The 24288-nt window shown below is 38.8% G+C and overlaps 1 protein-coding gene and 1 pseudogene across 1 annotated transcript; both read left to right on the top strand.

Annotated features, from left to right (window-relative positions):
- Nucleotides 1–15323: 15323 nt before the first annotated feature.
- Nucleotides 15324–16238, top strand: LOC113904645 (annotated as a pseudogene).
- A 4145-nt stretch (nucleotides 16239–20383) lies between these two features.
- On the top strand, nucleotides 20384–21328 carry LOC113904646 (olfactory receptor 1009-like). The gene is given in 1 exon segment (XM_027561768.1): nucleotides 20384–21328. A coding segment is annotated over 1 exon segment (945 nt).
- The last annotated feature ends 2960 nt before the right edge of the window (nucleotides 21329–24288 follow it).

A 24288-nucleotide genomic window follows, 5' to 3' on the forward strand; every position in this document is an offset into this window, starting at 1 on the left:
TTCTAGGCATTAATGAGTGCTTATGTGGTGTGTAATCTTGTAAGTGCTTTGTATGTAATAATTCATCTAATTCTTCAGTGTGAGCAAGCTATCCATCATCCCCATTTTGTAGATAAGGATACTGAGGAACAGATAGTTAAAAACAAATAGAAAATATACAAAAAAAAAAAAAAAGCAAAAACCCCACTAGCTCAAAGGGACAAGCCAAGGAGCTGTGATTTGAACCTAGGCTTCAGGATCCAGGCAGAGCACTACTCATCTCTGTCGGTGCTCAGTTTTTTAGCTCATCACTCTCTATGGATGTAAATGCTGCTGCTACTGCTACTAAGTCGCATCAGTTGTGTTCGACTCTGTGCGACCCCATAGACGGCAGCCTACCAGGCTCCGCCGTCCCTGGGATTTTCCAGGCAAGAGTACTGGAGTGGGGTGCCATTGCCTTCTCTGTGGATGCAAATGAGGTCCTGTTTTTTTTCAAAGAGTATCTAAAGGGGGAAAAACATTTTTCCCCCTCCTCAGAAATCTTCTATTTGAGAAAAGACATTATTTTGGAAACAACCTTGGCACAAAGTCCAATGATAGTGCTTTAATTTTGTCCCTCAGGTGTACACTCTTGAGGTTTAGTTCTTCTGAGACCTGGCTTTAGAGCAGTTAAAACTATAGGGACATGCATCCTTTAATTGTGCTGCATGTGAGTCGGTATTCAGGACAAGGTGCCTCTCTTGATCCACAGACTCATCAACATCCAGACTTATCTTCCTTACCAAGTGTTGAGGGCATCGTGCTTGTTGCAGAAGCTGAATACCAAGCTGGGAATTAAATCTTCCACACTGAGTTTCTGATGGAAACCAGAAATCCCTGGGTTTTGCTATTCCTCTTAAAGCAGTGAATGGAAAAACAATTCTTTTAATGAAGTGAGTATTCCATGGTTTGGGAATGAAAAGAAAATTTGAAATATAGTGGAAAGACTTTGGATGAACTTGGAGATTTAGGGAATATAAAACTCACCATCCCAAGTACTCCAAAGAGAGTGCTCTTTGGTGTTTAGTCCAGCTTTTCAGAGCACTAAGCAACTAATCTTCTGACTTTTTAAACTGAACTTTTTTTTTTTTTTAAACATGATAGAGATAGCATAATGTCCAAGAAGAATTCTAATGTCATAGATGCCAGAAATGGAAAGTGCATAGAGATCATTCTCCTTGTTTGCAGAAGTGGATAAATGTCCTGTTCAGGTTCACATGCTGGTTAGTGGCAGGTGTGGCATCCTACCCTCACGACACACACTTGCCTGCAATGCCCATAATATCCACAACCACTGCCTGAAAGCTATGCTTTGAGAAACATTTCAGATGAGAAATTTCACCAACCACTTCAGCTCACAGTGACCTTTCCTTCTTCTGAAACCCTAGGGCATGTTTCATCTTGGACCTCTCTGAAATGTAAGTTTTCCTTTTCTTTCTAAGTCCTGTCTCCCCAACCAAGTTTAAATTCCTAAAAATAACAACTGACATTATTAGTTGACATTTAATAGGCAATTGCCTTGTGAAAATGAATCCTATAGATAATTTCTTAAATTATAAAAATAAGATAGAGACGTAGACTTTTTTAAACTATTGTTTTATACCATAGCATTTCATGTTCCACATCCTAATTATTATATCTTCAAAATGTGGTATGTTTTGTTTTACTTATAGAGGTAAGTGAGTTGATTATACACATGATTTGAAACTAGAATCTTTGCTATGGATACTGATACACTTTGGGCTTCTTACTGTAATTATAACAGCTTGGTATCATCTTCCTCAATTGATGAGTCAGAAAAATAATATTTACCTTAAAATGGTGTCAGGGTTTCCCAGGTGGTGCTAGTGGTAAAAAATCTCCTGCCAAAGCAGAATAATAGGCGATGAGGGTTCGATCCCTGGTTTGGGAAGATCCCTTGGAGGAGGAAGTGGCAATCCACTCCAGTATTCTTGCCTGGAGAATCTGATGGACAGAGGAGCTTGCTGAGCTACAGCCCATGGAGTTGCAAAGAGTTAGATGTGACTGAAATGACTTAGCATGCATGCATGCAAAAATTGAGTCTAAATAAAAATTTTAAACATTTGACATTATACACATTTTCTTAATAACAGAGATATTACCTGTTATAATCTATGTCTTAAATAATTTTTAAATATTATAAAATTTTGGAAATAATCTTATTATTCTGGTTAACAGAATATATTTATACATTTATAAAAATTATAAGTAGAAATCATCTAGAGATTAAGTCAGATGAGCTTAATGCAGGTGTTTTTTTATATAGTTTCCATAAAAAGCTGTTATGTGTTGTTTGACAGATTAATTAATCTCGGAAGCAGGGCATCTAAGTCTCTCCAAAGGCATTATATTTCATTATTCAAGTTATATGGTTGGTGAAATTTTCTTCATGCTAACCCCAATTTTAAATCCTTTTTCTTTTTGTGCCACTCCTATCTTCAGAGTTGTCAAAGAGTAAATGAATCCAGTCTCTATTTTCACGAAACCCTACATAAACATAAATATAATTGTCATGTGTTACAACACAATATTCTTCATGCTAAATAACACTCTGGCAGTTGTATACATTTACCTTTTGAATACTTTCTTTTCATAAGGGGATAGATTAATGTACACAGATATGAATGTTGTCTTCATAATATCCAAATGACACTATTCATTCCATCAGTAGAGGAACTGAAAGTGTTTTATTTCTGTTCTACTTAGCTTATCCCAGTGTCTGTTATCAAGATCTAAATTTTCTTTTGTGTCTTACAATATCACTGGTAACTGTATTCTTAGGGAGTGTTCTTATCCTGTCATGCAATAAAGATGAAATACAAAGATTGAATCTCATATGGAATACAATTTTAGAACCCATGGGAGTTTTCGATATTGCAGTTAGACTCTTGAAGGCAGAGAATGCTGAATCCAAAAAGATCAACTATGAACTTGCCCAATTTTACAGGATCTGTGCTCAAGTGACAGGGTCTAGTCCCTAGAAATATTGTCAACCAGTCTAATGCTATTTCTGTAACTGCCACCTATCTAGATTAGAATAAAAAAACTACAATTAGTTTAAAAGACTATTTTATATGTGCTTATGTAAAGGAGACAGGGATCAAGACCATTCCCATGGAAAAGAAATGAAAAAAAGCAAAATGGCTGTCTGGGGAGGCCTTACAAATAGCTGTCAAAAGAAGAGAGGTGAAAAGCAAAGGATAAAAGAAAAGATATAAACATCTGAATGCAGAGTTCCAAAGAATAGCAAGAAGAGATCAGAAAGCCTTCTTCAGCAATCAAGGCAAAGAAATAGACAAAAACAACAGAATGGGAAAGACTAAGGATCTCTTCAAGAAAATCAGAGATACCAAAGGAATATTTCATGCAAAGACAGGCTCAATAAAGGACAGAAATGGTATGGACCTAACAGAAGCAGAAGATATTAGGAAGAGATGGCAAGAATACACAGAAGAACTGTACAAAAAAGATCTTCACGACCCAGATAATCACGATTGTGTGATCATTGACCTAGAGCCAGACATCCTGGAATGTGAAGTCAAGTGGGCCTTAGAAAGCATCACTATGAACAAAGCTAGTGGAGGTGATGGAATTCCAGTTGAGCTATTCCAAATCCTGAAAGATGATGCTGTGAAAGTGCTGCACTCAATATGCCAGCAAATTTGGAAAACTCAGCAGTGGCCACAGGACTGGAAAAGGTCAGTTTTCATTCCAATCCCAAAGAAAGGCAATGCCAAAGAATGCTCAAACTACTGCACAATTGCACTCATCTCACACGCTAGTGAAGTAATGCTCAAAATTCTCCAAGCCAGGCTTCAGCAATATGTGAACTGTGAACTTCCTGATGTCCAAGCTGGTTTTAGAAAAGGCAGAGCCCACTTGGTCATGGTGTATGATCTTTTTAATGTGTTGTTGGATTCTGACTGCTAGAATTTTGTTAAGGATTTTTGCATCTATGTTCATCAGTGATATTGGCCTGTAGTTTTCTTTTTTTGTGGGATCTTTGTCAGGTTTTGGTATTAGGGTGATGGTGGCCTCATAGAATGAGTTTGGAAGTTTACCTTCCTCTGCAATTTTCTGGAAGAGTTTGAGCAGGATAGGTGTTAGGTCTTCTCTAAATTTTTGGTAGAATTCAGCTGTGAAGCCGTCTGGACCTGGGCTTTTGTTTGCTGGAAGATTTTTGATTACAGTTTCAATTTCCGTGCTTGTGATGGGTCTGTTAAGATTTTCTATTTCTTCCTGGTCGAGTTTTGGAAAGTTGTACTTTTCTAAGAATTTGTTCATTTCTTCCACGTTGTCCATTTTATTGGCATGTAATTGTCGATAGTAGTCTCTTATGATTCTTTGTATTTCTGTGTTGTCTGTTGTGATCTCTCCACTTTCGTTTCTAATTTTATTGATTTGATTTTTCTCCCTTTGTTTCTTGATGAGTCTGGCTAATGGTTTGTCAATTTTATTTATCCTTTCAAAGAACCAGCTTTTGGTTTTGTTGATTTTTGCTATGGTCTCTTTTGTTTCTTTTGCATTTATTTCTGCTCTAAGTTTTAAGATTTCTTTCCTTCTACTAACCCCGGGGTTCTTCATTTCTTCCTTTTCTAGTTGCTTTAGGTGTAGAGTTAGGTTTTTTATTTGACTTTTTTCTTGTTTCTTGAGGTGTGCCTGTATTGCTATGAACTTTCCCCTTAGGACTGCTTTTACCGTGTCCCACAGGTTTTGGGTTGTTGTGTTTTCATTTTCATTCGTTTCTATGCAAATTTTGATTTCTTTTTTGATTTCTTCTGTGATTTGTTGGTTATTCAGCAGCATGTTGTTCAGCCTCCATATGTTGGAATTTTTAACAGTTTTTCTCCTGTAATTGAGATCTAATCTTACTGCATTGTGGTCAGAAAAGATGCTTGGAATGATTTCAATTTTTTTGAATTTACCAAGGCTAGCTTTATGGCCCAGGATGTGATCTATCCTGGAGAAGGTTCCATGTGCGCTTGAGAAAAAGGTGAAATTCATTGTTTTGGGATGAAATGTCCTATAGATATCAATTAGGTCTAACAGGTCTATTGTAAAGTTTGTGTATCATTTAAAGTTTGTGTTTCCTTGTTAATTTTCTGTTTAGTTGATCTATCCATAGGTGTGAGTGGGGTATTAAAGTCTCCCACTATGAATAATGCAATAAATGAAATTAAAAACACTCTGGAGGCAACAAATAGTAGTATAACAGAGGCAGAAGATAGGATTAGTGAATTAGAAGATATAATGATAGAAATAAATGAGTCAGAGAGGATAAAAGAAAAACGAATTAAAAGAAATGAGGACAATCTCAGAGACCTCCAGGACAATATTAAATGCTACAACATTCGAATCATAGGGGTTCCAGAAGAAGAAGACAAAAAGAAAGACCATGAGAAAATACTTGAGGAGATAATAGTTGAAAACTTCCCTAAAATGAGGAAGGAAATAATCATCCAAGTCCAAGAAACCCAGAGAGTCCCAAACAGGATAAACCCAAGGCAAAACACCCCAAGACACATATTAATCAAATTAACAAAGATCAAACATAAAGAACAAATATTAAAAGCAGCAAGGGAAAAACAACAAATAACACACAAGGGAATTCCCATAAGGATAACAGCTGATCTTTCAATAGAAACTCTCCAAGGCAGGAGGGAATGGCAAGACATACTTAAAATGATGAAAGAAAATAACCTACAGCCCAGATTATTGTACCCAGCAAGGATTTCATTCAAGCATGAAGGAGAAATCAAAAGCTTTTCAGACAAGCAAAAGCTGAGAGAATTCTGCACCACCAAACCAGCTCTCCAACAAATACTAAAGGATATTCTCTAGACAGGAAACACAAAAACGGTGTATAAGTTTGAACCCAAAACAATAAAGTAAATGGCAACGGGATCATACTTATCAGTAATTACCTTAAACGTAAATGGGTTGAATGCCCCAACCAAAAGACAAAGACTGGCTGAATGGACACAAAAACAAGACCCCTACATATGTTGTCTACAGGAGACCCACCTCAAAACAGGGGTCACATACAGACTGAAAGTGAAGGGCTGGAAAAAGATTTTCCATGCAAATAGGGACCAAAAGAAAGCAGGAGTAGCAATACTCATATCAGATAAAATAGACTTTAAAACAAAGGCTGTGAAAAGAGACAAAGAAGGTCACTACATAATGATCAAAGGATCAATCCAAGAAGAAGATATAACAATTATAAATATATATGCACCCAACATGGGAGCACTGCAGTATGTAAGACAAATGCTAACAAGTATGAAAGGAGAAATTAACAATAACACAATAATAGTGGGAGACTTTAACACCCCACTCACACCTGTGGATAGATCAACTAAGCTGAACTTTCTTTATAGTTAAACTCTCACATCCATACATGACTACTGGAAAAACCATAGCTTTGACTAGATGGACCTTTGTTGGCAAAGTAATGTCTCTGCTTTTTAATATGCCATCTGCTGCTGCTGCTAAGTCGCTTCAGTCGTGTCCGACTCTGTGCAACCCCACAGATGGCAGCCCACCAGGCTCCCCCATCCCTGGGATTCTCCAGGCAAGAACACTGGAGTGGGTTGCCATTTCGGTCTCCAGTGAATGAAAGTGAAAAGTGAAAGTGAAGTTCCTCAGTCGTGTCCGACTCCTAGCGACCCCATGGACTACAGCCTACCAGGCTCCTCTGTCCATAGGATTTTCCAGGCAAGAGTACTGGAGTGGGGTGCCATTGCCTTCTCCGAATATGCTATCTAGGTTGCTCAAAACTTTTCTCCCAAGGAGCAATCATCTTTTAATTTCATGGCTGCAGTCACTATCAGCAGTGATTTTGGAGACCTCAAAAAGAACGTCTATCATTGTTTCTATTGTTTCCCCATCTGTTTGCCCTGAAGTGATGGGACCAAATGCCAAGATCTTAGTTTTTTGAATGTTGAATTTCAAGCCAACTTTTTCACTCTCCTCTTTCACTTTCACTGAGAGGCTCTTTAGTTCTTCACTTTCTGCCATAAGTGTGGTGTCATTTGCATTTCTGAGGTTATTGATATTTCTCCCCGCAATCTTGATTCCAGCTTGTGCTTCATCCAGCCCAGCATTTCTCTTGATTTACTCTCCATATAAATTAAATAAACAGTGTGAGAATTTATGGCCTTGACAGACCCTTTCATGATTTGGAACCAGTCTGTTGTTACATGTCCAGTTCTAACTGTTGCTTCCTGACATGCATACCAGTTTCTCAGGAGGCAGGTCAGGTGGTCTGGTATTCCCATCTCTTTAAGAATTTTCCACAGTTTATTGTGATCCACAAGGTCAACAGCTCTGGCATAGTCAACAAAGCTGAAGTAGATGTTTTTCTGGAATTCTACGCTTTTCTGATGATCCAAGAGATGTTGGCAATTTGATCTCTGGTTCCCCTACCTTTTCTAAATCCAGCTTGAACATATGGAAGTTCACAGTTCAAGTATTGTTGAAGCCTGGCTTGGAGAATTTTGAGCATTACTTTATTAGCATATGAGATGACTGCAATTGTGCTGTAGTTTGAGCATTCTTTGACATTGCCTTTCTTTGAGGTTGGAATGAAAACTGACATTTTCAAGTCCTGTGGCCACTGCTGAGTTTTCCAAATTTGCTTGCATATTGAGTGTAGCACTTTCACAGCATCATCTTTTAGGATTTGAAATAGCTCAACTAGAATTCCATCACCTCCACTAGCTTTGTTTGTAGTGATGCTTCCTAAGGCTCACTTAACTTCACATTCCAGGATGTCTGGCTCTAGGTAAGTGATCACACCATCATGATTATCTGAGTCATGAAGATCTTTTTTTTTGTACAGTTCTTCTGTGTATTCTTGCCACCCCTTCTTAATATCTTCTGTTTCTGTTAGGTCCATACTTTTTCAGTCCTCTATTGTGCCCATCTTTGCATGAAATGTTCCCTTGGTATCTTGAATTTTCTTGAAGAGATCTCTGCTGCTGCTGCTGCTGCTGCTAAGTTGCTTCAGTCGTGTCCAACTCTGTGTGACCCCATAGACGGCAGCCCACCAGGCTCGCTCGTCCCTGGGATTCTCCAGGCAAGAACACTGGAGTGAGTTGCCATTTCCTTCTCCAATGCAGGAAAGTGAAAAGTGAAAGTGAAGTTGCTCAGTCCTGTCTGACTCCTAGCGACCCCATGGACTCCAGCCTACCAGGCTTCTCCGTCCATGAAATTTTCCAGGCAAGAAAACTGGAGCGGGTTGCCATTGCCTTCTCCATGAACAGATCTCTAGTCTTCCTCATTCTATTGTTTTCCTCTATTTCTTTGCATCGATCACTGAAGAAAGCTTTCTTATCTCTCCTTGCTATTCTTTGGAACTCTGCATTCAAATGGGTGTATCTTTCTTTTTCTCCTTTGCGTTTCACTTCTCTTTTCACAGGGACTTCCCTGGTGGCTCAGATGGTAAAAGTATCTGCCTGCAATGTGGGAGACCTGGGTTTGATCCCTGGGTTGGGAAGATCCCCTGGAGAAGGAAATGGCAGCCTACTCCAGTATTGTTGCTTGGAAAATCCCATGGACAGAGGAGCCTGGCGAGCTGCAGTCCATGGGGTCGCAAAGGATCGGACACGACTGAGCAACTTCATTTTCACTTTCTCTTTTCACAGCTATTTGTAAGGCCTCCTCAGACAACCATCTCGCCTTTTTGCATTTCTTTTTCTTGAGGATGTTCTTGATCCCTGCCTCCTATACAATGTCATGAACTTCCATCCACAGTTCTTCAGGCACTCTGTCTATCAGACATAATCCCTTAAACCTATTTCTCACTTTCACTGTATAATCATAAGGGATTTGATTTAGGTCATACCTGAATGGTCTAGTGGTTTTCTCTACTTTCTTCAACTTAAGTCTGGGTTTGGCAATAATGAATTCATGATCTGAGCCAGAGTCAGCTTCTGGTCTTGTTTTTGCTGACTGTATAGAACTTCTCCATCTTTGGCTGCAAAGAATATAATGAGTCTGATTTTGGTATAGAGTATCTGGTGATGTCCATGTGTATAGTCTCCTCTTTTGTTGTTTGAAGAGGGTGTTTGTTATGACCAGTGCATCCTCTTGAGGGATGCCTAATATGCATCTCTAATGACAAGATGGATGTCCTGGGGCAACGTTTATGTGAATAGATATTATCTGTTTTCTGTAATACCTTGAAAGATTCTTCATTTCTTAGAGTAAGAATTTTTTACTCTAAGTGTTCAAATGCTTTGAAGTTTGAGTCCAATCCTATTTTTCTTGTTTTTGAAATTTTCATATATACAGCGTGTACTGATTTTGTCTTTCAAAGATGTTGTCCAAATTTTAGCACTCCACTGCTGCATAGATACCATCAATCCACCTTATTTTTACTTACCTATACCTTAATCATACTGTTCATGGGGTTCTCAAGGCAAGAATACTGAAGTGGTTTGCCATTCCTTCTCCAGTGGACCACATTCTGTCAGATCTCTCCACCATGACCAGTCTGTCTTGGTGGCCCCACGGGCATGGCTTAGTTTCATTGAGTTAGACAAGGCTATGGTCTGTGTGATCAGATTGGCTAGTTTTCTGTGATTATGGTCTCAGTGTGTCTGCCCTCTGATGCCCTCTTGCAACACCTACCGTCTTACTTGGATTTCTCTTACCTTGGATGTGAGGCATCCCTTCATGGCTGCTCCAGCAAAGCACAGCCACTGCTCCTTACCTTGGATGAGTCACCCATCCTGACTTTGAATGTGGAGTAGCTCCTCTTGGTCCTCCTGCGCCCGTACAGCCGCCACTCCTTGGACGTGAGGTTGCTCTTCTCGTCCACCATCCCTAACCTCGGATGTGGAGTAGCTCCTCTTGGCCACTGCCCCAGATAATCACGATGGTGAGAAACCTATATGCAGGTCAGGAAGCAACAGCTAGAACTGGACATGGAACAACAGACTGGTTCCAAATAGGAAAAGGAGTACGTCAAGGCTCTATATTGTCACCCTGCTTATTTAACTTATATGCAGAGTACATCATGAGAAACGCTGGGCTGAAAGAAGCACAAGATGGAATCAAGATTGCTGGGAGAAATATCAATAACCTCAAATATGCAGATGATACCACCCTTATGGCAGAAAGTGAAGAGGAACTAAAAAGCATCTTGATGAAAGTGAAAGAGGAGAGTGAAAAGTTGGCTTAAAGTTCAACATTCAGAAAACTACGATCATGGCATCTGGTCCCATCACTTCATGGGAAATAGATGGGGAAACAGTGGAAACAGTGTCAGACTTTATTTTTGGGGGGGCTCCAAAATCACTGCTGATGGTGATTGCAGCCACGAAATTCAAAGATGCTTACTCCTTGGAAAGAAAGTGAACAACCTAGACGGCATATTAAAAAGCAGAGACATTACTTTGTCAGCAAAGGTCCATCTAGTCAAGGCTATGGTTTTTCCAGTGGTCATGTATGGATGTGAGAGTTGGACTGTGAAGAAAGCTGAGCACCAAAGAATTGATGCTTTTGAATTGTGGTGTTGGAGAAGACTCTTGAGAGTCCCTTGGACTGCAAGGAGGTCCAACTGGTCCATCCTACAGGACACCAGTCCTGGGTGTTCATTGAAAGGACTGATGCTAAAGCTGAAACTCCAGTACTTTGGCCACCTCATGTGAAGAGTTGACTCATTGGAAAAGACCCTGATGCTGGGAGAGATTGTGAGTAGGAGCAGAAGGGGACGACAGAGGATGAGATGGCTGGATGGCATCAGGGAGTCGATGGACATGAGTCTGAGTGAACTCTGGGAGTTGGTGATGGACAGGGAGGCCTGGCGTGCTGCGATTCACGGGGTCGCAAAGAGTCAGAGACGACTGAGTGCCTGAAATGAACTGAACTGAATACCTTAATCACCTTTTGAGATTGCTTATGTCCAAGAGACTATTTCCAAAACTTTTGTTGCAATGATCCCACCCTTTTAGTTTAGCTCACAAACCAGTTTTGGGGTCCTTAGTGCTGCTGTGGACTCAGACTCCCCTTCTGATTATAATCTCTCTGAAGCAAGACTTTATCTTACACCCTCAAACTGCACAATGTCAAGGGCTGGTGATAATTATGTGGTAGTTGAAGGTTCAGAGTTGGAATTTCAACCCAAATGCAGGTGTAGTTTTACTTTGTGCAAGTACATTTGATTCAAAGTCCCCAAACTATTTTCTCATAAAATAACTTTAATTTCTTCCCTGTAGGCCTGATCTCCTGAGCTTCCATTTCCTTGTGGGAGTTATTGCTAATTTACACAACAGCTCTTTAGAAAATCCTCTGGTGAGGGTTTTGCAGAATTGAGTCAATGAATTCACTAAAGTACCGTTAAGAAGGTCCAAGTTTCAAGATGGTATCAGAATATTATCTATCCTCCTAGTCAACATGAAGAAGCTGAGAGAAAAATGGCATGTCTACATTTGTAGAGTAATTCATTTTCATATGAGGGAATGTTAATTTCATAATTAATTTTGCCATAACTAGTTTTGGTCATGTCTGTTTTTAATTTATTTTTAATTGAAAGATAATTGCTTTACAATGTTCTGTTGGTTTCGGTCATACATCAACACGAATCAGCCACAGGTATACATATGTCCCTTCCCTTTTGAACCTTCCTCCCACCACCCACCCCATCCCACCCCTCTAGGGTGTCACAGTAGGGCATTTTTTCGTTTCCTTTTTAGGAAATTTCCCAAAGTGCCATCAGGAAGCCAGACGTGGAAGATGAGTTTAGAAGCTTAGGAAAGCATTATCTTTAAGCTTATTATGAAGGATAATTTGGTAGAAATAGAACGTTTCGTCTTTGTCTTTTGGTTTAAATGACCTAACTTGAATGTACATTTTGTTTGAATTTTGTATTTGGCATAGAGATGGTGAATGCACTTTAAGACATATGGGCTCATAGAATGTTAGAATGATGAGACCTTGGTTGGTTTCTCTGGGTCTTAATTTCTTCACATTACATATACTGGAATATTATATGTAGAAAACAAACCTCTGAATCAGCTAACTTACATCTTATGCTACTCATATCCAAAGATCATGAGTTTTCTGAACTGGAAAATTTTATCTGGGCAAGGCTGGGAAAAATAAAGTGATACGCATTTTGACTGTCAAAAACTGTTGTTTTCACATAGTAATTTGAGTTGGTTGAGATCACAGAGGAGAATATTCTAGTTACATCTTCATAGATTTTTTTTTATCACCTTAATTTATTTTGACACTTAAAATGCTTTGTTTCCATCTTTGAGTGAGAGCGAACATAAGTATAAATGACCTGAAATGAGTTCTGTGTTTACAAAGAAACATGTCACTACTTAGGTATTATTTTTTGACTAATCTAAAATTCCACCCCTCCAGGCCTTTTCTTTTCTTTTTTTAAATTTTATTTTATTTTTAAACTTTACAAATTGTATTAGTTTTGCCAAATATCAAAATGAATCCGCCACAGGTATACATGTGTTCCCCATCCTGAACCCTTCTCCCTCCTCCATCTGAGCTCCATTGCCTCTGAGACCACAGGAGGTCTGTTGCTTTTATTTCATTAATTTCCTGTTAAGTAAAATCCTTTTCAAGGTGTCTTACCAGGGAACACTGGCATTCGTTTTCTGTCAACACATCTGCTGCACACACTGCACTTAATATTTCTGTGTGATTGTGTTGCTGGCATCACCATGATTATTTCCATGTCCAAAATGCGTACCTCCCTTCTCCAGTTTTTCTTTTTCTTTTTGGTGCTATACTCACTTCCCCTTCCTCTAACTTTCTATTCATTTTTTTTTCTAAAACCTTTTTATTTTGAAATAAATATTCACAGGAAGCTTCAAAGATAGTACAGAGAGGTCTCATGTACCTTTCCCTCAGTTTTACCCCAGTTTACTACTATGCTAAGTCACTTCAGTCGTGTCCGACTCTGTGCGAACCCACAGACGGCAGCCCACCAGGCTCCCCCATCTCTGGGATTCTCCAACCTGGAGTGGGTTGCCATTTCCTTCTCCAATGCATGAAAGTGAAAAGTGAAAGTGAAGCTGCTCAGTCATGTCAGACTCTTAGCGACCCCATGGACGGCAGCCTACGAAGCTCCTCCCATGGGATTTTCCAGGCAAGAGTACTGGAGTGGGTTGCCATTGCCTTCTCCCGTTTACTACTATAGTACAATAAAAAAACCAGGAAATTGACATTGGTATGTTATGTGTATAATTCTGTATTGTTTTAGCACTCAATGTAGATTTATTTAACCACCAGCACAATCAGGATACAAAACTATTCCATCTCCACAAAGATCTCCTGTGTGTTATCCTTTTATAGTAACATCACCACCCTCCTTCCCAACATTCTTTTTTTTTAATTTAATTTTTAATTTTTTAAATTTAAATTTATTTATTTTAATTGGAGGCTAATTACTTTACAATATTGTATTGATTTTGCCATATATCAACATGAATCCACCACGGGTGTACACGCATTCCCCATCCTGAACCCCCTCCCACCTCTCTCCCCGTACCATCCCTCTGGGTCATCCCAGTGCACCAGCCCCAAGCATCCTGTACATCCATCGAACCTGGACTGGCGATTCATTTCTTACATGATATTATACATGTTTCAATGCCATTGTCCCAAATCATCCCACCCTCTCCCTCTCCCACAGAGTCCAAAAGACTGTTCTATACATCTGTGTGTCTTTTGCTGTCTTGCATACAAAGCTGTGGTACATATACACAATGGAGTAATACTCAGCCATTAAAAAGAATACATTTGAATCAGTTCTAATGAGGTGGATGAAACTGGAACCTAATATACAGAGTGAAGTAAGCCAGAAAGAAAAACACCAATACAGTATACTGCTACTGCTAAGTCACTTCAGTCGTGTCCGACTCTGTGTGACCCCATAGACAGCAGCCCACCAGGCTCCCCCATCCCTGGGATTCTCCAGGCAAGAACACTGGAGTGGGTTGCCATTTCCTTCTCCAGTGCATGAAAGTGAAAAGTGAAAGTGAAGTTGCTCAGTCGTATCCGACTCTTAGTGACCCCATGGATTGCAGCCTACCAGGCTCTTCCATCCATGGGATTTTCCAGGCAAGAGTACTGGAGTGGGGTGCCATTGCCTTCTCCGCCAATACAGTATACTAACACATATATATATGGAATTTAGAAAGATGGTAACCTTCCCAACATTCTTAATCCCAAGCAATCTCTTCTCCATCTCTAAGATTCTGCCATCTGAGTATGTTTTATAAATGGAATCATAGAGTACATGGCCTTTTCAAATTGTTTTTTATTTTATCAACTCCACTATTGATACTCAGCCAGATTGTTGCATGTATCATATTTTGTTTCTTTTTATTACTGAATAGTATTCCGTGGTATGGATATACCACAGTTTGTTCAATTATTTTTGTTATTTCAAGTGTTTGGACATTATGAATAATGTTTCTATGAATACAGTTGTCCGGGTTTTTCTGTCAGCATAGGTTTTTAGGGGGATAAATGCCTAGGTGTGTCATTTTCATGCTTAAGATATTATTTTTCTCTCCAAGATTCTGATAAGTCACAATTGATTTCAGCACCTATTGAATGTTTAAGAACTAGTCTCTCTAATGGGCTGAAAAGAGAATGGAGTTTGATAAAGTAATCAGCATGTGCATTAATAATATGAGGAATACAGGTGTTTCGGAGAAGGCATCACAGAGTAGACACTGCTGAGGACTTTGAACTCTGTTTGAAAGCCAACTTCATTTGTCTGAGCTTGCATTCCTTCTTAGACTTCAGAAGTTATCTTTTAGAGAACACGCTGACATTTTTTTCCAGAATCTGAAGAAATTAGCAAGGAAATTATATTTCTTACAGTCTTTATCTAGGGTGAGAGTGAGAACTATCAGCCTGAATTAATCAAATGCACATGATACCTTATCTGTGAAACATGTCTTAAAATATCCTTGGTTCAAAGGCAGGGATTTTTAGAAATGTCATCTGGCACAGTTAGAGGATTGCTTTAGATAATCTCCAAAAGCTACTTCTACACCTAAAATCTATGATTCTCTTCAAAAATTTCTGTTTTAATCAAGAAGAAATTGAGGTTTAGTGACTTAATATCATGCAAACAATAAGTGGATGGATGACCACTCAGAGGTAGAAGTCAGGAGTGTTGTCGTTCGATCTACCCTGTAAATGTAAAAAAGATAAAAGATTCATTCATTTTTAAAATGAGGAAACCCAATTATGAATTGACTCCAAAGAAAGATCTCTCTCTTTCAGAGAAATGGATTATGGAAAATGAAACTCTGGTGACTGAGTGTGTTTCCACGGGCTTGACAAATCGCCTCCAGCTCCAGGTTGTTCTTTTTGTGATATTTCTCTTGGTCTATGTTGCACTTTTCTGGGAACCTTGGGGATGATTACTCTCATTTGGATGGATCCTCGCCTGCACAGCCCCCTGAACGTTTTCCTCAGCCACTTGTCCTTTGTGGACATCTATTCCTCTCTGTCACTGGTCCCAAGATGGTAACTGACATCTTTGTGGAGAAAAAAGTCATCTCTTTCTTTGATTGTGCTGCCCAGATCTGGTTTTTATTTTTTTATTTTTTTTGGTCAGTGTGTAGTGACTGAGTGTTTCCTCCTGGCTTCCATGGCATATGACTGGCATATGGCCATCTGTAAGCCCCTGTTGTATACACTAATTATGTCTCAGCAAGTCTGTGGGCAGCTGGTGGTAGCTCCTTATATCGAGGGCCTTATAAGCACCATGATCCACACAACCTTCACCTTTTGCCTGCCTTACTGTGGTCCAAAAATCACCAATCACTTCTTCTGTGACCTTCTTCATGTTCTCTCCGTGGCATGTGCAGACACACGGGTCAATGAAGTTTTACTTTTCTCTTGGCTGGAGCTCCAGGAGTACTCAGTGGCCGTATCATTTTGGTCTCCTACATTTAGTTGTCATCACTGTCCTGAGGATCCGTCTGCTGACAGGAGGGGGAAAGCCTTCTCCACCTGCTCTTCACACCTGACTGCTGTCTCCATCCTTTATGGGACACTCTTCTTCATCTATGTATGTTCAAGTTCCAGTTTCTCCTTGGATATTAATAAAGTGATTCCCATGTTGAACCCACTTATCTATAGCCTGAGAAACAAGGAAGTAAAAGAATCATTCAGAAAGGAAGAAGTTTCTTATGGGTAAATAAACTGGAACACCATTTATACTACAGATTGAGAGTAATCTGAATGCAAGATGTAACCACATGGGCTGGGTATAGAGAATCTTTATTTTATGTTGAGATTTTGGGTCATTGACAAGTCATACAATGTCTTGGGTTATAATTTTCTCACTTTGTTTTTCTCATTTCTGATTCAGTAGGGATGGATTTTAGAACTTTTAAACTTAAAAGAGTAGATTATTGAATCCCAAGACTTAAAAATATTCTTATCATATAAAAAAATTTATGACTAGGATATCAGAAGTTCCTTGTTAAGTCCTGAGTAAATGTTGTAATCATAGCAGTGACTTAGCAGTACTTTCATTTTCCTTACAGTGTGTTGCGGTCTCTCGTCTGTAATCTTGACCTTGACTCTTTAAACATAGACTGTTAAAAAATGTATTAAGGTCAAAAGTTTAAAGCTTTCAATTATAAGATAAATATGTTCTGGGGCTGTAAAATATAGCACAGTTTCTATAGCTAACAACACTGTATTTTATATTTGTAAGTTGCTGAGAGAGAAGATTTTTTAAAATTTTATTTTATTATTTAACTTTACAATATTGTATTGGTTTTGCCATATATCAACATGAATCCACCACAGGTATACATGTGTTTCCCATCCTGAATCCTCATCCCTCCTCCCTCCTCCCTCCCCGTACCATCCCTCTGGGGCGTCCCAGTGCACCAGCCCCAAGCATCCAGTATCGTGCATCGAACCTGGACTGGCGACTCATTTCATATATGATATTATATATGTTTCAATGCCATTCTCCCAAATCATCCCACCCTCTCCCTCTCCCACAGAGTCCAAAAGACTGTTCCTTTAATCATTCTCATCATGAGAAATGAAATTCAGAACTCTGTTAGGTGATTGATAAGCTAATTGGGGTAATCATTTTGCAATATACACAAATATTGAATAATTATGGTGTATACCTTGGACTAATAAAATATTATGTTAATTATATATCAATAAACCTGAAAAAAGTGAGATATTCAGAAACTATGTAACCATAGCACTCTCTAATATTACCTTCATGTTTGGTGTACATTTATTCCCAAGGCCTTTTATATCCTCTATACTCTTTAGTCATAGTAATAATTTATTGGGATTTTGCTGCTGTAATCATATGCTTTGTGCATATGAAGTACAGAATATCTCCATGTTCTTTAATAAAGTATTAGCTATTATTGTTATTATTTATTGATCTTTGTGACATACGCAGGATATTAGTTCTATATTTACAGATAATGCACCAACAGCCATGAAGAGTCAATGCATTACCTGTGACTTCATAATTTGGTCTCATACTTTTATTTTCTCCAGTTACAATATTCCTTCAGCCATATTTTTGTGTTCTGTTTTCTGGAACATGGCAACAAATCAAAAAAATGGGGGAAGAAATGATGTTTTTGTACTAGTATAAGACTTATTGAGATCTACACTTTGTCATTCTTAAAGACTTTCTTTAAAATGTATTTAAACTTTAATTTAAAAAATTAAAGAACAACAAAAAATGCGTTTAATTTTAGTTCAGTAACTTTGAAGGATAAAAGTAGTTAGTAATACCCTAGAATTTTTGTTTTATGTATTTTTTGTCATGCTTTCTGCCAGTTTTGGTGACTATGTTGGTTAATTACACTGCAGTATATGTTAGAACTGGACATGGAACAACAGACTGGTTCCAAATAGGAAAAGGAGTACATCAAGGCTCTATATTGTCACCTTGCTTATTTAACTTATATGCAGAGTACATCATGAGAAACGCTGGGCTGGAAGAAGCACAAGCTGGATCAAGATTGCCAGGAGAAATATCAATAACCTCAGATACGCAGATGACACCACCCTTATGGCAGATAGTGAAGAAGAACTAAAAAACCTCTTGATGAAGGTGAAAGAGGAGAGTGAAAAAGTTGGCTTAAAGCTCAACATTCAGAAAACAAAGATCATGGCATCTGGTCCCATCACTTCATGGGAAATAGATGGGGAAACAGTGGAAAAGGTGTCAGACTTTATTTTTTGGGGCTCCCAAATCACTGCATATGGTGACTGCAGCCATGAAATTGAAAGACGCTTACTCCTTGGAAGGAAAGTTATGACCAACCTAGACAGCATATTGAAAAGCACAGACATTACTTTGCCAACAAAGGTTCGTCTAGTCAAGGCTATGGTTTTTCCTGTGGTCATGTATGGATGTGAGAGTTGGACTGTGAAGAAAGCTGAGTGCCAAAGAATTGATGCTTTTGAACTGTGGTGTTGGAGAAGACTCTTGAGAGTCCCTTGGACTGCAAGGAGATCCAATCAGTCCATTCTAAAGGACATCAGTCCTGGGTGTTCTTTGGAAGGAATGATGCTAAAGCTGAAACTCCAGTACTTTGGCCACCTCAGGCGAAGTGTTGACTCATTGGAAAAGACTCTGATGCTGGGAGGGATTGGGGGCAGGAGGAGAAGGGGACGACGATGGACATGAGTCTGAGTGAACTCTGGGAGTTGGTGATGGACAGGGAGGCCTGGCATGCTGTGATTCATGGGGTCGCAAAGAATTGGACACAACTGAGCTACTGAACTGAACTGACTGATACTGAGGAGAGAAAAGATTTGAAAAAATGGTATTGGATCCATGGGATCTGCATGGGAAAAAAGTGATCATTTACCCTTACTTCACAGCAAATACTAAGGTCATCTCAAGATGATTTGGAGATCAAGATGTGAAAGGGAAGGGATTAAAACATTTAGAAAATAATACGGGAGAGGATCTCTGTGATATGTGGTTGCAAATTAAAAAAATAAGCTACAAAAATACTAAACATGAAAGAAAATATTGATTCCCTAAACCACATTAAAATTGAGACCATAGGCTTGCCTTTAAGAGCATAAACATGTAAGACACACCAAGGAAAGATGTATTTACAGTGAATATAGCTGGTATACCTGAAATACATGAATAATTACCATATATTTTTTAAACAAGTCAGGCAATCTAGTGAAAAAATGTGGGCAAACGCTTGAATAACTATTGGTTATATAAATGTCCTGAAAATATTGCAAAGTTGCTCAATCTCACTAGAAATTGGCAAAATGGCTGGTAAAGTTCCAAAGCAGCATTAGATTTGCCTTTTTCAGTGAAACATCTCCCAATTTCTCATGGAAAAATCTGTATATACAGTAGAAATTCTTCACACATTTTGATTTTCAGTGATTTTTTTTTGTCCGTATTGGAAAAAGACACTAATTAAAATGATCACAATGTCAAATAAGGTATCCTGTGGAAAATTCTCTATTATAATGAACTTTAGATAAACAGTTCCAGAAATTTTGTCATCATTACTCTGAAGTTTACTCTGTAAATAGCTAAAGAAGGAGGTAAGAAAAGGATTCAAACACAGAAAACAAATATTTTGATCCCAGAGGATTTTTAAAAGCATTTAGAGGCAGCAATAACATTTTAACTTACTTTCCTCTTAATAAAATTCCCAAGGTATGGCATACTTTAGGGAAACAAATTCTCTCAGAACAAAAAATGATGTAACTACTTCTGAAAATCTTAATTCATGTGGAGATTTTTTTTTTTTTTTTTCAGAGTGGAATCTTCCTATTTCCTTGGGGGAAAATCTAAGAATACGACCAAGTGACTGCTAGACAGTTGGACTTCCTCTCTGTGCAAAGGCACAGGTCTGGGTGGGAAGATGAAAGGCATGCTGAAAAAAGAGCACAGTTTGTACTTCAATGTTAATTTTCTAAAGAAGAAAGGAACTCACTGCCATGTAAGTTTAACTCACTTTTTAAACCTATTTCTGATTCTCTATATCTTCAAAAGTTCAAGATGAGTTAAATGGATTTATGGGGAAATAAGATTGACTAACATTCAAAATATTTTATAGGTTTTCTAATGTCGAACAAACTCCTAGTTAAACCCTAATTTTCTCTCTAAAACGTTTAAGGCATATTACTCTTTAGAACTGTATTTGATTTGCTGGCATTTCATTCTAGCTTTTGTATGCCAACGTTCCCAAACTGAAAACCTGCAATTTCTTTTCTTATGGATAATGTTATGCTTCTAAGTAATTTAAAGCTTTGTGCACAATAAATTTCTTGTTTTTTTCCCTCACTCTAGTGACTGAGCTAACCAATGGCTGGTGAAAACTATACAAGGATCACAGAGTTTATTTTCACAGGCTAAAAGTACCATCCGCATGTGCAAGGCTTCCTCTTCTCGCTCTTCCTTCTTTTTTACCTTGTCACCATGACAGGAAACCTGGGCATGATTATCCTCATCCGGATAGATTCCCGCCTGCACACACCGATGTATTTTTTTCTCAGTCACCTGTCCTTTGCGGATGTCTGCTTTTCATCCGTGGTTGGCCCCAAGATGCTCAGAGACTTCTTCGCTGAAAGGAAAGCCATTTCTTTCCTGGGCTGCGCCTTGCAGCAGTGGTTCTTTGGGTTCTTTGTGGCCATCGAGTGCCTTCTCCTGGCGTCCATGGCTTATGACCGCTACATGGCCATCTGTAACCCATTGCTGTATTCCGTCGTCATGTCCCACAGACTCTGCATACAGCTGGTGGTCGGACCCTACGCTGTTGGATTTCTGAACACCATGACCCACACAACAGCTGCTTTCCGACTTCCCTTTTGTGGTTCCAACATTATCAATCACTTCTTCTGTGACATGTCCCCGCTTCTATCTCTGGTATGTGCTGACACGCGGATCAATAAATTGCTAGTTTTCATCGTGGCTGGAACTGTACTGGTCATCAGCAGCCTGACTATATTAATCTCCTATTGTTACATCCTCATCTCTATCCTGAGCATCCGCTCTGCTCATGGGAGGCACAGAGCCTTTTCCACATGCTCTTCCCATCTCACAGCTGTCTCCATCTTGTATGGGACTCTCTTCTTTACCTACGTGAGGCCAGGCACAGTTTTTTCTCTGGATCTCAATAAAGTGGTGGCAGTGTTCTACACAGCAGTGATTCCCATGTTGAATCCTCTCATCTACAGCTTGAGAAATAAAGAAGTGAAAGCTGCTATGTGCAGGACCATCGCCAGGAGAAAGTTTTGCCTCAAAAGTTAAATTTCCATCTAAAACAGAAAATAGATTAAAAAGTAAAGCTTCCAGACATGGCTAGACTATCTGACCATTATCCAAAGATGCTAAAAAATTTGAAGAATTTGGGGGGTGCTATCCTTCCATTCTTCTACATGATTTTTATTTTAAAACCTTTTTTAAAAAAGCTCCATTTCATCATGTCCCTATTAGTGATAAAAATCCCCAATCACCCAGACTCAGAGAAATTCCTTCTCCTCAAACATCTTCATTACTGAGAATATGATTGAATCTAATAAATGTTGAAGAAACCTAGTTACTAATACTTTCACACTAGTTGGACCAACAGAAATGTCCAGATGAGGTGAGTTTCTTTGGAACAACAAACATTACCCCTATCCTTACATGTACAGTTGAAAATATCAAACAGAACATTTACTTCTCTTACATATGACTTTAAAAAGTAAATAATACTCCATACATTATTTTTAATATCTGTTATGCTTATTTTCTTAATTCTTACCTTCCAAAAATACAATATCATGATCACTGAAGATGAAAATGCAGCTAAGCCAGTGAAGAAAAATGTTAACCAAAAAAAAAAAGAAAACCTTTTTAGTTTTCCAACTATTATGTTAGTATTAATATTCAGTTTTCCCTAGTTCTTTCAAATAAAGATAGAGATAGCTTACTACAGAAAGTAGAAATAAATTACAAAGAAGTGAATGAAAAAAATGAGAAAACTTCTGAAAAATCAGAAACAATGAGCTGAGAAGTTATTGGTAATTAAAATGCAGAAAATTTATTTCTTATTGTCTTGTTAGTATTTTTCTCTTATTCTTTTAAAATTAAAAAAATACAATAGAATGAAGATAAAAAATATTTCAACACCTTTCTGCTCCCCTCAACCTCAGAAGAATCCAAAGAGGAATTATATGAACTGCAATCATTTTCATAAAAGTTAAGTGATTTTTGAAAAGCATCCATTTGGTATAAACTAAATTCTAACAACATCTACCTTTAGCCCTGATAGCTATTGGTGATCTAAAATGTAAAATTTATCTCTAGGCTATACAGAGATCCACATATAAGTAGAGGAAAAAAACAAAACAAAAAACAGATATGCTTGAGTAGTGATGTAGGAAATAACTAGGGTGTAGAATCTAGCTCAAACCCCTGCCCGGATAAATATCTTGATGCAGTTGTTGGATAAGCAAATGATTTCTCAGGCAGTATTGATGAAAGGATAGTGTCACAATCCTTCTTCCTCACTCCAGAAGTCGTTGTACCTGCTTTGAATATTGCAACTATACTAAGAATAGCACATTACAGGGACTGGACTGGGCATGGAATGACTTGGGTTCAAGGGAAGTAAGCAGACTATGGAATCAACTGGATATGAAGACGTGGAGCCAGTGTACAGGCTAGGAATAATAGTCTGCATTCAATGAAGCTGTTGTCTCTGCAGGAATGAGGCATGTGCTAAATAGTCAGAGAGATAGAAATAGTGCTAGTAGGAGGCTATTAAAAGGATCAGGATGTTAGCTCAGAAATTTCCTCCATTTAATTTCTATTATTTATTTATTGTAGAAACAATTAATTAGATGGAGGCTGGGATGAACCATTTCAGATGTGTATGTGTTTGCTGCTAATAGTGAAGTGAGGTGACTTTTCTTTCTCTTGATGGAAAGAAAATTACCACTGTTCTGATCTGTGCTTAGAGCAGAGGTTCTTGGGGTTCTTGCAGATGGTAAGTGGTTCCTCTAAACATCTATGGCATCTAAGTATCTTCTGGAAACCAGAGCTCTTTTTATTTGCTGAGCCACACAGATGATGTGTTAAGGTGGTGGAGAGGGTTTCTGCCCTTGGGTTTGTGGACACCATTATAGCTCATGACAACTGTTGATTTCCAATTATTCTCCAGGTCATTTCTAAGACACTGCCCTACTGTTTGCCATCAAATGCTCTGACACTCCATCCAATGTATTTTTACTCAAAAATATTTTTTATGGAATGTTTATATTTATAGAATAACATAACATAATGAGATCCTCTGTTCCCAACATCCAGGTTGTTACTGTTTGTGTCTGGAGTTATAGGTATGGTCTAGCCACCTGCATGGGGAAGAAAGTCAAAAGGGGGCTTTCCTGGTGGCTCAGATGGTAAAGAATCTGCCTGCAATGCAGGAGCCCCTGGTTCCAACCCTGGGTCCTGAAGACACCCTGGGGAAGGAAATAGCAACCCACTCCAGTATTCTTGCCTGGAAAATCCCATGGACAGAGGAGCCTGGTGGGCTACAGTCCAGGTACTCTCTGTTTACCTCCTTATGGCCATTGTGAGAATTCACTCAGCTGCTGGAGGACACAGACTTTCACCCTTGCGTTTACCCTGCGTGATCTCTACACTGAATGAGACTCGCTTCTTTATCTATGACTTAGTCTTCCAAGTTCTCCTGACTTTCTCTAAAGGAGTGAAGCCTTTAACACTAAGGTCTCATCAACAAAAGGAGTATTTAGAAAAAAGAAGATTTTCCCCCCTTAAGATCTAAATTCATATCCAATACAGGATATGGGGGGAAAAAGAGCTTCTATGAAAATCAAATGAACTGGGAATGTTCCTATGATTCGATGCCACTTAGCAAGACTTCTGAATGAATGGGAAAAGGAGAGGCTGCTTGATCAGAATGTACATTCCTGTCATTTGGATGCCATGATTGCTTCTCAGTTTCCCAGGAAAAGAATAAAGTTCAAACCCCATACTCAGCGCATCAAATCCTGGGGCCAAGAGATTGCTCTTCATCTTGACTTTGAACCACAAGTAAGAGTGCTACATCGCTTCCATCTTGTCTGACTACTTGTGACTCTGTGGACTGTAGCTCACCAGGCTCCTCTGCCAATGGGATTCTCTAGGCATGAATACTGGAGTGGGTTGCCATGTCCCACTCCAGGGGATCTTCCCCACCCGGTGAAAGAACCCGTATCTTTTAT

This window comes from Bos indicus x Bos taurus, chromosome 15, assembly GCF_003369695.1.
Source record: "Bos indicus x Bos taurus breed Angus x Brahman F1 hybrid chromosome 15, Bos_hybrid_MaternalHap_v2.0, whole genome shotgun sequence".
Lineage (NCBI taxonomy): Eukaryota > Metazoa > Chordata > Mammalia > Artiodactyla > Bovidae > Bos > Bos indicus x Bos taurus.